Source organism: Pelophylax lessonae, assembly GCF_965119305.1.
Source record: "Pelophylax lessonae genome assembly, chromosome: 3".
NCBI lineage: Eukaryota > Metazoa > Chordata > Amphibia > Anura > Ranidae > Pelophylax > Pelophylax lessonae.
In genome coordinates this window covers 521,655,429-521,667,629 of record NC_138770.1, presented here as the reverse complement: position 1 = coordinate 521,667,629, position 12,201 = coordinate 521,655,429, and the positions used below count along the sequence as shown (strand labels likewise).

Genomic DNA, 12,201 nt, shown 5'->3' with positions numbered 1-12,201 from the left:
ATTGAGTTGGCCCACCCTTTGCAGCTCTAACATCTTCAACTCTTCTGAGAAGGCTGTCCACAAGGTTGACCATTCTTTCAGAAGCTGATTTGTGAGGTCAGGCACTATTGTTGGAGAGAAGGCCTGGCTCGCAGTCTTAGCTCTAATTCATTTCAAAGGTGTTCTGTTGGGTTGAGGAAAGGACTCTGTGCATTACAGTCAAGTTCCTCAACCCCGAACTCGCTCACCCATGTCTTTATGGACCTTGCTTTGTGCACAGGTCCAAATCATTTGGTGGAGGGGGGGATTATGGTGTGGGGTTGTTTTTCAGGGGATGGGCTTGGGTCCTTAGTTCCAGTGAAGGGAACTCTTATACCAAGACATTTTGGACAATTTCATGCTTCCAACTTTGTGGGAACAGTTTGGGGTTGGTCCTTGCTTTTCCAATATGACTGCGCACCAGTGCACAAAGCCAAACATTCCCATAGACACACTCTTAAACCTTGTGGACAGATTTCCCAGAAGAGTTGAAGCTGTTAAAGCTGCAAAGGGTGGGCTAACTCAATATTGAACGCTACGGACTAAGACTGGGATGTCATTAAATTTCATGTGTGTGTAAAGGCAGGCGTCCCAATACTTTTGGTAGTATAGTGTATATCCTTTTTTAATGCTACATAACTAATATCACTCTGTGTTAAAGAAAGCTGGGCTGAAGTTGAACAGCTGAATATCCAGCTAAAATACAGTTGCAGCACAATGAGAGCAGCATTTCTCTAAATTCTCCTTCAGTCAGCATGATCGCTGTTGTGTATATAACAGAGCTAGGTTGGCACCTAGTGCTACCTCTTACTCTTCTATTCTATGGCCCCATTCACATATCAGGGCCCTGATTTGCTGGCAGAATTGCTGCGATTCTGCCAGCGATCCCCAATCATGGCACCAATGGCACCCCAAATGCAGTATGGTTTTGCCACGATTGTCGCTGACGAATTGCAGTAAAATCACGCAAACAGAATTGCGAGACAACTGTCGCCCAAAAGAAGTACAAGAACCCGTCACTTCCAATGACACCCCAAACGCGGCGAGGTTTTGCCACGATTGTCGTCCGACGAATTGCAGTAAAATTGCGCAAACAGAATCATGACACGCCTATGTACTTCTTTTAGGCGACAGGTGCCCTGCGATTTTGTTTGCGTTGGGCGACAATCATGCCGAAATCACACCGCGTTTGGGGTGCCATTGGAAGTAATGGGAATCACACCGGTGTCCCACGATTTGCTATGATTCGGGATCACGGGCAGAATTCCGGCAATCCTGCTTGCGATCCGAGACACCAATACGTGAACGAAACTTAGGAGCTTCTTTGCAGGGGATGGATAGACTGAATCAAGACACATTGTGGTACTTATTCTAGGTGTATCCATAAATACATGTTACTATTATAATAGGAATACACAACTGCATTCATTTTTTTATCTGCCCATATTTTAGTTTTAAATGCATTTGTTCATATTATGCCAAGTCCTTCAAATTATGAAAGAAAATTTGAAACTATATATTATGATTACTGCCCACAGTATTCTCATGTGTATTTCTCTACAGATTCAGCTGCTAGAGGGATTGCTGGAATCATGGACAGAATATAGGAACAGTGTGCAGAGTCTAAAAACTTGGTTTGAGAAACAAGAAAAGAAACTGCAGAAATATCAGAGCATCGGAGATCAAGCTTCAGTCCAGAACAGCTTAAAAGATTGCCAGGTCAGGCACCAGCCATCATATGTTATCTATTTTGTATATTGCCTGTCACATTTAAGAAGCATATTAAGGGCCCTTTACAAATGTACAGCAATAAAGCTTTTCTTGTGACCACCCCTCATATACATAATTTACATAATTTATGTAAAGGTGATTACATATCAAGGGCTGCTCCTACATTTGGGCTCTTTTCACACTATTTCATTGGGGAAACAAATAGAACTCACCGTGGTGCATTTCGTGCCATTCAGTTGTAAACCATCTGTACGTTGTGGTGTGCTGTGATAAAAAAATGCACACAATACTGCATGTTAACATACATGCAGTCACACATCACAATGCAGCAGAAAATGGACCCTTAAAGCCCAGTTGAACTTTCTATATTTATCATTGTGATGCAGTCAGGCTGCATATAAAGCAATAAATATTCTTTTAGGTGTTTTTTCATTCCTAAATTCTGATGTAAAGGAGAGTTGGACCACTCCTCTCAAACAAGAAGCAGCCTGGATCTACAGTTGTGTAAATTGTCCCTCTAATTACTACTCCAATCAACAGTGCTTGAGCTCTTAAAGCGGAGTTCCACCCAAATGTGGAACTTCCGCTCATTTGCTTCCTCCCTCCCCTCCGGTGCCACATTTGGCACCGTTCAGGGGGGAGGGGGGAACGGGTACCTGTTTTTGACAGGAACGGCGCTGTGGCGAAGTGAGGACCCCTCCTCTGCCGCCGAGCCAATCCGAATGCGCAGCGCGCTTCCTGCATGTGAAGTAGGGTCCCGTCCGTGAAGTCGCAAGGCTTCGCTGCCGGGTTCCCTGACTGGCAATGGCGGCGGGAGCACCCGACAGCCGATGGAGACATCGGCTGTGGTGCCGATATCGCTGGACTCCAGGAAAGGTAAGTGTCCTAATATTAAAAGTCAGCACCTACAGTATGTGTAGCTACTGACTTTTAATTTTTGGAGGAGGGACGGAACTCCGCTTTAAGGCTCCATTCACATCTAGACATTCTGGATTCCCCCGATTTGGGATGCAATTGGAAGTGATGGGAATCGCACAGCTGTCCTGGGATTTGCCGTGATTCGGGATCGTGGGAAGAATTGCGGCGATTCTGCCCACGATCTGGGATGCCTGGATGTGAATGGAGCCTTAAGCGGCACTGTTGATTACAGTGACAAATACAGCAGATTCAGTTGGGCTTTAAACTATGTGAAATTTATGTTAAGGAAAAAAAAGGATGCTTTGATATTTTAAACCCAGCCCAATACCTTTCTGCTAGTTTGCAATACTATTAAGTTTAGTGAGGGACACTAGGTTTTCTTTTCTTTTTTAAACTTAAAGTGATACTAAAGTCAAATTTTTTAAATAAAAAAAGAGGTCATGCTTACCTGCTCTGTGCAATGATATTGCACAGAAAGCATGGTCTTCTGCTGTTTTGACAGTCCATAGACACACACAGGGGTTGATTTACTTTACTAAATCGGCTCCTAGGTTTTTTTTTGTCAAAGCTTAATTGAAGAAGCTGATTGGCTACCATGCACAGCTGCACCAGATTTTGCACTCTCCAACTTTAGTAAATGAACCCCACAGTGTCGGTAAGACATTCTCCCGCTCCCTCTCCCCATGGCTCCTGGTGCCTTCAGTGTCTCCTGTGAAAGCAGGAGGTGGTGCTGGAGCCAGAGACGGCGCTGAAGCGGTTACAAGAGCCAGGTAAGTGTTTAGAGATGGGAGGAGGGGGGAGCCAGGAAAGATAGTGAGTGTTTTTTTTTACCATAATGCAGAGAATGCATTAAGATAAAAAAAAAACTTTGAAACTCTAGAACCACTTTAAGTCTCAGTAGCATAGGAATTTTAACACAGCTGTAGCAAGAATTTAACTTATACATATACAGTACCCATGGTTGGATGCACAGATCAAAGCAAATAGTTGCCAGCCTATATAAAACAATGACAGACTCACAGTGGGGGAGATTTACTAAAACTGGAGCTCTAAGAATCTGGTGCAGCTGTGCATGGCAGCCAATCAGCTTCTAATTTCAGCTTGTTCAATCGAGATTTGACAATAAAACCTGGAAGCTGATTGGTTTCTATGCAGAGCTGCACCAGATTTTGCATGCTCCAATTTTAGTAACCCCCCCCCCCCCCCCAGAGTTTTTGCAGCTGTTCACAGCTGTCTTTGGGTGTTCAGATGTAAATGCACATGGAGTACTTACCTGCTTACCTGGGGTTAGGGGCGATCATCTATCCCTAACCCCAGACAATTCCTCCATATGAAATTACATGTAAATACCCGTCGTCAGCCTGTCATTGCTTTGTACAAGCTATCCGCATCCAACTGTAAATCTATTCACAGGTATAAGTTGGACTTTTACCACAGCCATGACATAAATCCTGTGTGTATGAGGCCTTAACTGACATTTTCTTCAAAGTAGAATAATATTGAATCCAAATGGCAAATTTCACTGAAAGGGCAATAATGACAGAAATATGACAGAAATTAAACCTCGCAAATAAGGTCACATTTACACAGGCATTATGGCCCATACAGTGTGAACCGGCTGATTGTTTACGCAGCTGGAGCCTCCAGGAGCTGTGTGCAAGCAGCCTATGTTACTCTATGGAGATGCCGTGGCTGCACAGACACAGCCACTCATCCCTAATTTGAGAGATGTGCAGGGGCCAGTTAGTGGCCCTGAATGCAGACAGCCTCGAACATAGCTCCATCTGCATAAGAAAATTACTGATTCACGCTGTTTGGGCCACTGCGCATCTGTAATTGAGGTCTTAATGACCATCTTTCAATATATATTTTGTATTCATTTGGATGTCCTGTAGTATCCGATTAAGGTCGTACTGATGTGATGTTTCCATTGTACCAACAAAAACATTTTTGCTATCATTGAGTTATTACTCGGCTAACACAAAGAAGATGTCCTTTGCTGTGTAGAAACGATTAACTGGGACAACTTGTTCATACTAGCAACAGTTTCCAAAGACTTTTCATTAACTTTTTTCAAATTGATTGCCTCCATCAGGAACTGGAAGAGCTTATTAAGGCTAAAGAAAAAGATGTGGAGAAGGTTGGACAGACTGGACTTTCCCTAATTCATAACAAAAAAGAAAAAGTCAGTGCAATTATTATGGACAACCTTGGTGAACTTCACCAGTCCTGGGCTAATCTGGATTGTAAGGTATGTGGTTTAGTTATACTAGATCAGCCTTTCTCACCCTTTTCAACAGAGGAACCCTTGAAATACATTTCTGGTCTTGGGGAACCCCTGCTAAAAATAAAAATTATAAATCTACAACTCATGACACATTAGTGTGACAGTCAGTGGGAATAATGCTTCTTACTCTTGTCATCATTGGGAAGAATTATACCCTTACAGATAGTTAAAAGAAACAATGTTGTCAATGGGAACTTATCTGAGAGGCAGAAATTGCCCATTTGGCAAGGAACCTCTAGCTACCTCAGAATTGGAACCCTAGGGTTCCACGGAACCCTGGTTGAGAAACCCTTTACTAGATACTATACGGGGTGTTGTGTGTGTGCTACATCCTAGGGGCATATTTATAATGAAGGGAATCTGACATTCAAGTGAATTTTCCTGGTGCATGTGTTAAATGACAGTGATTAATTCAGCACCAGCAAATGTTTGGTGGATGTCACATTAATTGCTTCAATAATAGACCCCTTAGGCCCATTTCACAGTTTTTCTAAGCAGGGGATCCATATGCTGACCCCCCCTCTGAGCTGAGCAGAGCTGCCGGATGATGGCCCACTCTGCTCAATGGGCAGTTTGATGTAAATGGACTGGCTGTCCGCTTACACCTGACTGCCCTCTGATCCGATCCAGCCAGGTGGAGGGGAACGGATCCCCTTCCATTTTGTTTTTGCCAGATTGGATCAGAGGTAGCCTAGTGTAAACGGACATCTGCGTGTCCAAAGAGAAGGATAGAGGGTCTGATCGGCTCCACCTGTTCGTGGACCTGATCAGACCACTCGTGTGAAAGGGGCTATATTGTTTTTCTTACATAGTGTGCTAAGAATAAATGTGCAAAATACCGTATATACTCGAGTATAAGCCGAGTTTTTCAGCACATTTTTTTGTGCTGAAAACGTCCCCCTCGGCTTATACTCGAGTCAACAAAAAAAAAAAAAAAGTTCCCGGTCGCTCCGACGTGTTTAAGATTTAAAAATGGCGCCGCCCGGCGTATACATGTCACCACGCATGCGCCGCCACCGCTCGGGACAGGCCGGGAATAGCCGAACGTATACCAGCTGTCCCGAGCGGCGGCGGCGCGTGCGCAATGACGTGTCGGGGCCGGGCGGTGCCATTTTTAAAACGAAGATGCATCTGGAACAGGTAAGTGAGACACAGCCGCACTAGTATGCCCGCAACCCCGCATCCTCTTGTACCATGCTTGCTACCCTGAATTCTCCTGTACATGCCAGCCACACTGCATTCTCCTGTACCATGCTTGCCACCCTGAATTCTCCTGTACCATGCCAGCCACACTGCATTCTACTGTACCATGCCAGTCACACTGAATTCTGCTGTACCATGCTTGCCACAGTGAATTCTCTTGTACCATGCCAGCCACACTGAATTCTCCTGTACCATGCCAGTCACACTGAATTCTCCTGTACCATGCTTGCCACCCTGAATTCTCCTGTACCATGCCAGCCACACTGAATTCTCCTGTACCATGCCTGCCACCCTGAATTCTCCTGTACATGCCAGCCACACTGCATTCTCCTGTATCATGCTTGCCACCCTGAATTCTCCTGTACCATGCCAGCCACCCTGCATTCTCCTGTATCATGCCAGCCACACTGCATTCTCCTGTACCATGCCAGCCACCCTGCATTCTCCAGTACCATGCCCGCCACCCTGCATTCTCACCCTAGGCTTATACTCGAGTCAATAATTTTTCCCATCTTTTTGTGGTAAAAGTAGGGGCCTCAGCTTATACTTGGGTTGGTATATACGGTAATCAGTTTCCTTTATGATATTAATATTCAAAGACTTATGGTGTTAAAGCTCAGCTCCAACCAAAACCTTTTCTTTTGGATAGTGTTGAAGCTCTCAACAGAGGTTCTAACCCTTCCTTATATAACTCAAATGTTTTTGCTGTTTCCCCATTGGAAAGATTTCCTTTTTCCTGTTCCATCTGACAGTCATCAGACAAGAAGTGGGGGGAAATCTCTCGAACAAGGACACTATAAAAACCGACAGAGTTTCTAATGCTTCCCCAAAACATAAAAAAATAATTTTGTTTGGAGATAGACTTTTGTTGCAGATGTTTTTCATCATGTAAATAGCAGTTTTGTTGTGTCTATTAAAAGTAGTCATATTTTGTTTATGTTGAGCTGTCCAAATTCTAAGAGCCGGTTCACACTGAGGCGACACGACTCCTTACTACTTCGGGGGCGACTTGTGCATTACCATGCACCACGACTTCGGAGCGACTTGCAGGGACTTCACATAATGGAAGTCTATGCAAGTCGCTCCGAGGTCGCCCCGAAGTAGTACAGGACCCTTTTTCTAAGTCGGAGCGTCTTGTGTCGCTCCTATTAGAATGGGTCCTGTAGCGGTCAATGGACCGCAAGGGAGCGCGACTTGTCAGGCTGACAAGTCGCCTGACAAGTCGCGCTAGTGTGAACCGACTCTTAAGCTCAATGGTCATTTCAGCAACTAACCAGGATACATTGTTTTAACCTGCTTTACTTTTACAGCTCATTAGATTGCTTTAAAAAGGACCTGGATTCTTTTCCTTGGTGTTCTTAATATAAGTGGGTACTACTATTATTCATAGGTTAAGTTGATCCAGGGAATATCTGATTGCCTCTCGGGGGATCAGGAAGGAATTTTTTTCCCCTGCTGAAGTAAATTGGATCATGCTTTGCTGGGGTTTTCTTTGCCTTCCTCTGGATCAACTGCGGGTAAAGGATTGTGTATATGGGATTGTATGGTTGGGTTTTCATTACTGTTTTTTTATTTTTTTTTATTAGTTGAGCCAGATGGTCTTTTTTCAACCTGACTACCTATGTAAAGGGCTTGTGCACACTGCATTTTAAAGAAGCTCAAAGAAGCGGCTCCTACAGGCTTCTGAACTTTTTTGAGCTCTCATATTTTTTGCCTGGAAGCTCCCCTCTGTTAGCCAATGTGTCCATGCACACTATGGCTTTTTCAGGAGAGGAGTTAACAGACATCTGCTCTTACAAGCATAAAAACCCCCCACCAAACTCACATTTTTGAGAGGAGCTTTTGAGCATAAAGGGTTTCAAAATGCACACAAAAATTGAAAAATTAGCTTAGGGGAGTGTTTGGGAAAAAAAATGCTTAAGCTCAAAAGAGCTAAAAAAAAGCTCAATAAAAACGTGCAGAAGAGCACAAAAAAACACCAACTTCTTCAAGCTTTTTCAGAGAAATAAAAGCTCAATCGCCTGAAAAAAACTGTTTTTTTTTAGCTGCAGTGTGCATGAGCCCTAAGAATTGGAGGCAAGCATGTGGTTTTATAAAAATAAAGCTATTGCACAGCTTCTTGTGACTATTGGAAAAGCCCATAGTATAGTTAGTCATTTTGTTTGCATCAACGGTGTTTGTCATAACGCATTGAACAAACTAGGTGAAGAAAGTGATGTTCTATTTTTATAAAAACTGGCCACTGGGTGTCATTGTTCTATAGCTAAAAAGTAATATTTTCCCCCACTTTAACCTAAACTTTTTTTAAGAGAAACAAAAATATGTTCAGTAAAGTGTTACTAAGGGCGTATTCCCACTTGTGCAGGGAGTGGCATTTTTTAAAGTTATTAATTGTTTTCTATGTGCCCTGTTCACACCTAAACGCCATCTTCAGGTTGGCTTCTGGTGCAGTATAGAAATCAGCAACATGTCTGCATTTTTCCATCCCACACTGCAGCTCGCCCACAGCTGAGTATCTGTTAACATTTCCATGCTCTGCAGTTTAACTGCAGTGCATAGAAATAAATAAAGTTAAAAAACAATGTTCAGCACTTTAAAGATTCAAGGTACCTTCAGCTAGAAGGCTGGCCAGAACTGACATTTCCTTCATGATTACATGTGGCATTTTATGGTGCAGGTAATGTAAACCAGTCCTAATTTTCCTAGCGTTCTGTACGTTAAAAAAAAAAAATCACCTAAAAAGGGTCAGTTCACTAAGATGGTAATTTTACATACAAAAGTATAGTAAAAATAGAGTAGTAAATAGTAAAAGAAGTTAAATGTTTTTCTCAGGAACATTTTTTTTTGGCATAGATCAAAATGATTATTTAATTGCCATCTCAAATACTTCCTTTTACTGCTCTCTTCCCCAACAGACACTTGATAGCACCTCATAATTGTAGTCAATCTGCAGTATTTTAAAGAGACAAAAAACATTTGATAATCTTTGTGACTTTCACATACAGATTTTAGCAAACCTTTACGTTGTAATGCAATGTGCTGTCAGATCAGCAAATACACTTAATAAATAAATAATACATTATTCATTTATTATTAATTTATAAAAAAAAAAAAAAGAAGAAGGAAAATACTGTATTCATCGTGATTAAGTGAATGGGCTTGGCTCTGGAAATAGTAGGGAAGGTTGAAAAGCCCTGTCAGTGTATTTTTTTTCTTCTTCTATCTTCTCTCATTTCGTGTCCTGGAGACCCAACAGGACATGAGAGGAAATGCCATCTAAGCGAGGGGAAATCCCCTTTTAGACAGATGTCACTGAGGCAAATGGAAGATTTACTCTCCCCTCGGTGACAACTCTTTCTTCAAATTCTGTCCTGATCAGATTGCTCATCAGGACAAACAGAGAGGGGGAAACTGTCAGGGTGCCAGAAAACCAGACCACACAAAGATGCAAGTAAAATAAAGCGATTTATTTATGCAACAATAATAATCGCACAGCAAGAGAGAGGAGCAAAATCAAGAACAGCCAGGGTCAAGTTCGGAAGTGGGTAGTCATCCAAGCCGGGATCAAGTCCAGAAACAGGTAGTCATCCAAGCCGAGATAGAGTCCAGGAGCGGGTAGTCTGCCGAAGCTGAGTCGTTGTCTGAGGCGGGGTTGTCTGCCGATGCGGAATCTAGAGCCAGGAAGGTCGTCAGCCAAGCCAAGTCATGCACGGAGAAACTACAGAGACCAGAGGACTGCTAGCAGTGATGCACCTTGGAGCATAAACGCAAGGGCAAGGTCTGAAAACCATCAGGTGATATATATAGTCAGGTGTGCAACATCATCACTGAGTGACGCCCAAGCAGCAGGCAAGTGATGATGCAAACAGAGTTTATAAGAGACAGCAGTCTGCACATGTCCAAGATGGCTGCCAACAGGAAAGCAAGGTAAGACCTTGACAGAATCTCCCTGGTGAGAGCATTAACAGCAGTAACACATTGAGAGGGGATCCAATCATTCCCTACTCTATCAAAAACTAAAAAATAGTTTGGGCAATACATTCACTTTGACCACACTTGTCATCTTGCTTGAAGTTCAAAAATCTCATTAGCTTTCCACTGTGAGACAGATCATTGCAAACCAATCACTTCAGAAGTATGTTATAGTTTTCTTGACCAGCCATTTCTCCTTTGTGGTTGGAGAAACAGTGTAAATAACTTAGAACAAGGTATTGAAGTCTGAATAGCTGACTGCTACCAAAACCATGGAGCCTTTTGTTAATCTGCTCATTTGAAGCCACAGACAAAGAAAAGAGAAGGCAGAACAAAGTCTAACTTATTTTATGTTTCTATTGTTTTCCTTAGGTGTGTCAGCTAAAGATATTGTTACAGTCGGTACTTGATCAGTGGAGCATTTACAAGGAAGTTAATGAAGATCTGAACAGTTATTTGATGGAAGCCAGGTATTCCTTGTCCCGCTTCCGGCTCCTGACAGGATCTATGGAAGCTGTCAAAGTCCAAGTGGACAATTTGCAGGTGACAGACAATTTATTGTTATATATTCACTGATCTTGCTGTTGAGGAATTACCATCATTGGACTTATGTAATAGTAATATAAAAATGATTTTATTATGGCTTCAGGTGTAACTATATAGTAAAGTTGTTCTCTTGTTTTAATTATTCCAGATATCAGAAGTAACATTTGTAGGATTGTTATCCCTGCTTCCAAATGACCAAACTGCTTATCTTGTAGGTTCTACACAAGTGTTTTATATATGCTCGTTGTTTATGTCCTTTGGATGGGACATATTCAACTGAGAACAGGATGCAGGACAGACACAGTACATTGTGGGGTCGATTGATGAAGCACTTTAGTTTTTTGTGGGCGCAAACTAAAATTTGTACAGTTTAGAACAGGGATCCTCAAACTACGGCCCTCCAGCTGTTGCAGAACTGCACATCCCATGAATGTAAAACATTGACATTCACAGACATGACTAGGCATGATGGGAATTGTAGTTCCTGAACAACTGGAGGGCCATAGTTTGAAGACTGGTTTAGAATCTATAGCAAGAAAAGTTCAGATTCTTAAGATTGGCTTGATGTTATATATTCTATACTCTTTTTAGAGCCTCAAAAAATGTTTCTTTTTCCCAGAATGTCATAGCTAACTTTATTTTAGATATGTAATTAGCACATATATTGTGTTCTGCTTCTAAATGATCTAGAGTTGTTTTCAATTTTGACTTCTTGATGTAATGATTCTTACTTACAGAGTCTACAAGAAGAGCTGGACAAACAGGAGACAGTTTTAAACAAGTTTGCCTGTGTATCTAACAAGCTCCAGAATGAATGTTACCCGACTGTGGCAGAAGCACTGAAGAGCACTTTAAAAGAGGTTACCTCAAGGTAAAAAGCGAATTTTATCTAAATCACATATAGGCGCATTCTTGTTGTTCCATTCAAACACTTAAAAATCCTCTCTCCAAACATTTTGGTCTGAATTGATCTCACTATACCATTTTAGACACAAAGAAGAATACCAGGCCATGCCAATTATACTAAACCACTAAGCTTTTTTGTAAACATTTCAACAGGATAACTCAAATCTTGGCATAATGGCTTTGCTAAATTGAAACATAGTGCTTTTTGGGGTTATGCATTGTATCAAAGGTGCATATGCTGCTAGATGTTTCTTACTATGAACAGGCCAAAGTTATTTTAGGGCCAGGTTCACTTATACCACTTAAAACCCATCATGATATAGAAAGTAACGTTCAAAAATGTATTAAAAACAGTAAGAAACACACTTACAAGGGTTAAAGTCACAGATTGATGGTGGAATACCGCAGGGACATTGCACAGTAAGGAAGCTGACAATCTCTGATAGGGACACCTGTACCAAAAGCATAGATGATCCAGTGATAGCAGAGTGACAGCACTGCTGCAAGATGGTTAGGACCGCCAAAAAGCCAGAATGTGCAGTTGAAAGACCAGGGATTCACTCTCCTCTGGCATCACCCTTGGAAATGTGCAATAGGACATGTTTTAGGGTATCCCACCT

At 42.2% G+C, this 12,201-nt stretch overlaps 1 protein-coding gene across 2 annotated transcripts in view; it reads left to right on the top strand.

Moving 5' to 3' along the window:
• The window catches only part of SYNE1 (spectrin repeat containing nuclear envelope protein 1), a 645,053-nt gene that overhangs the window by 512,635 nt on the left and 120,217 nt on the right, over nucleotides 1-12,201 (top strand). For both annotated transcript variants that reach the window (XM_082249740.1, XM_082249741.1), the window contains 4 exons: nucleotides 1,582-1,737; nucleotides 4,763-4,918; nucleotides 10,502-10,672; nucleotides 11,413-11,546. In XM_082249740.1, coding sequence (XP_082105866.1) covers nucleotides 1,582-1,737; nucleotides 4,763-4,918; nucleotides 10,502-10,672; nucleotides 11,413-11,546 — 617 coding nt within the window. The remainder of the gene's footprint in view (nucleotides 1-1,581; nucleotides 1,738-4,762; nucleotides 4,919-10,501; nucleotides 10,673-11,412; nucleotides 11,547-12,201) is intronic.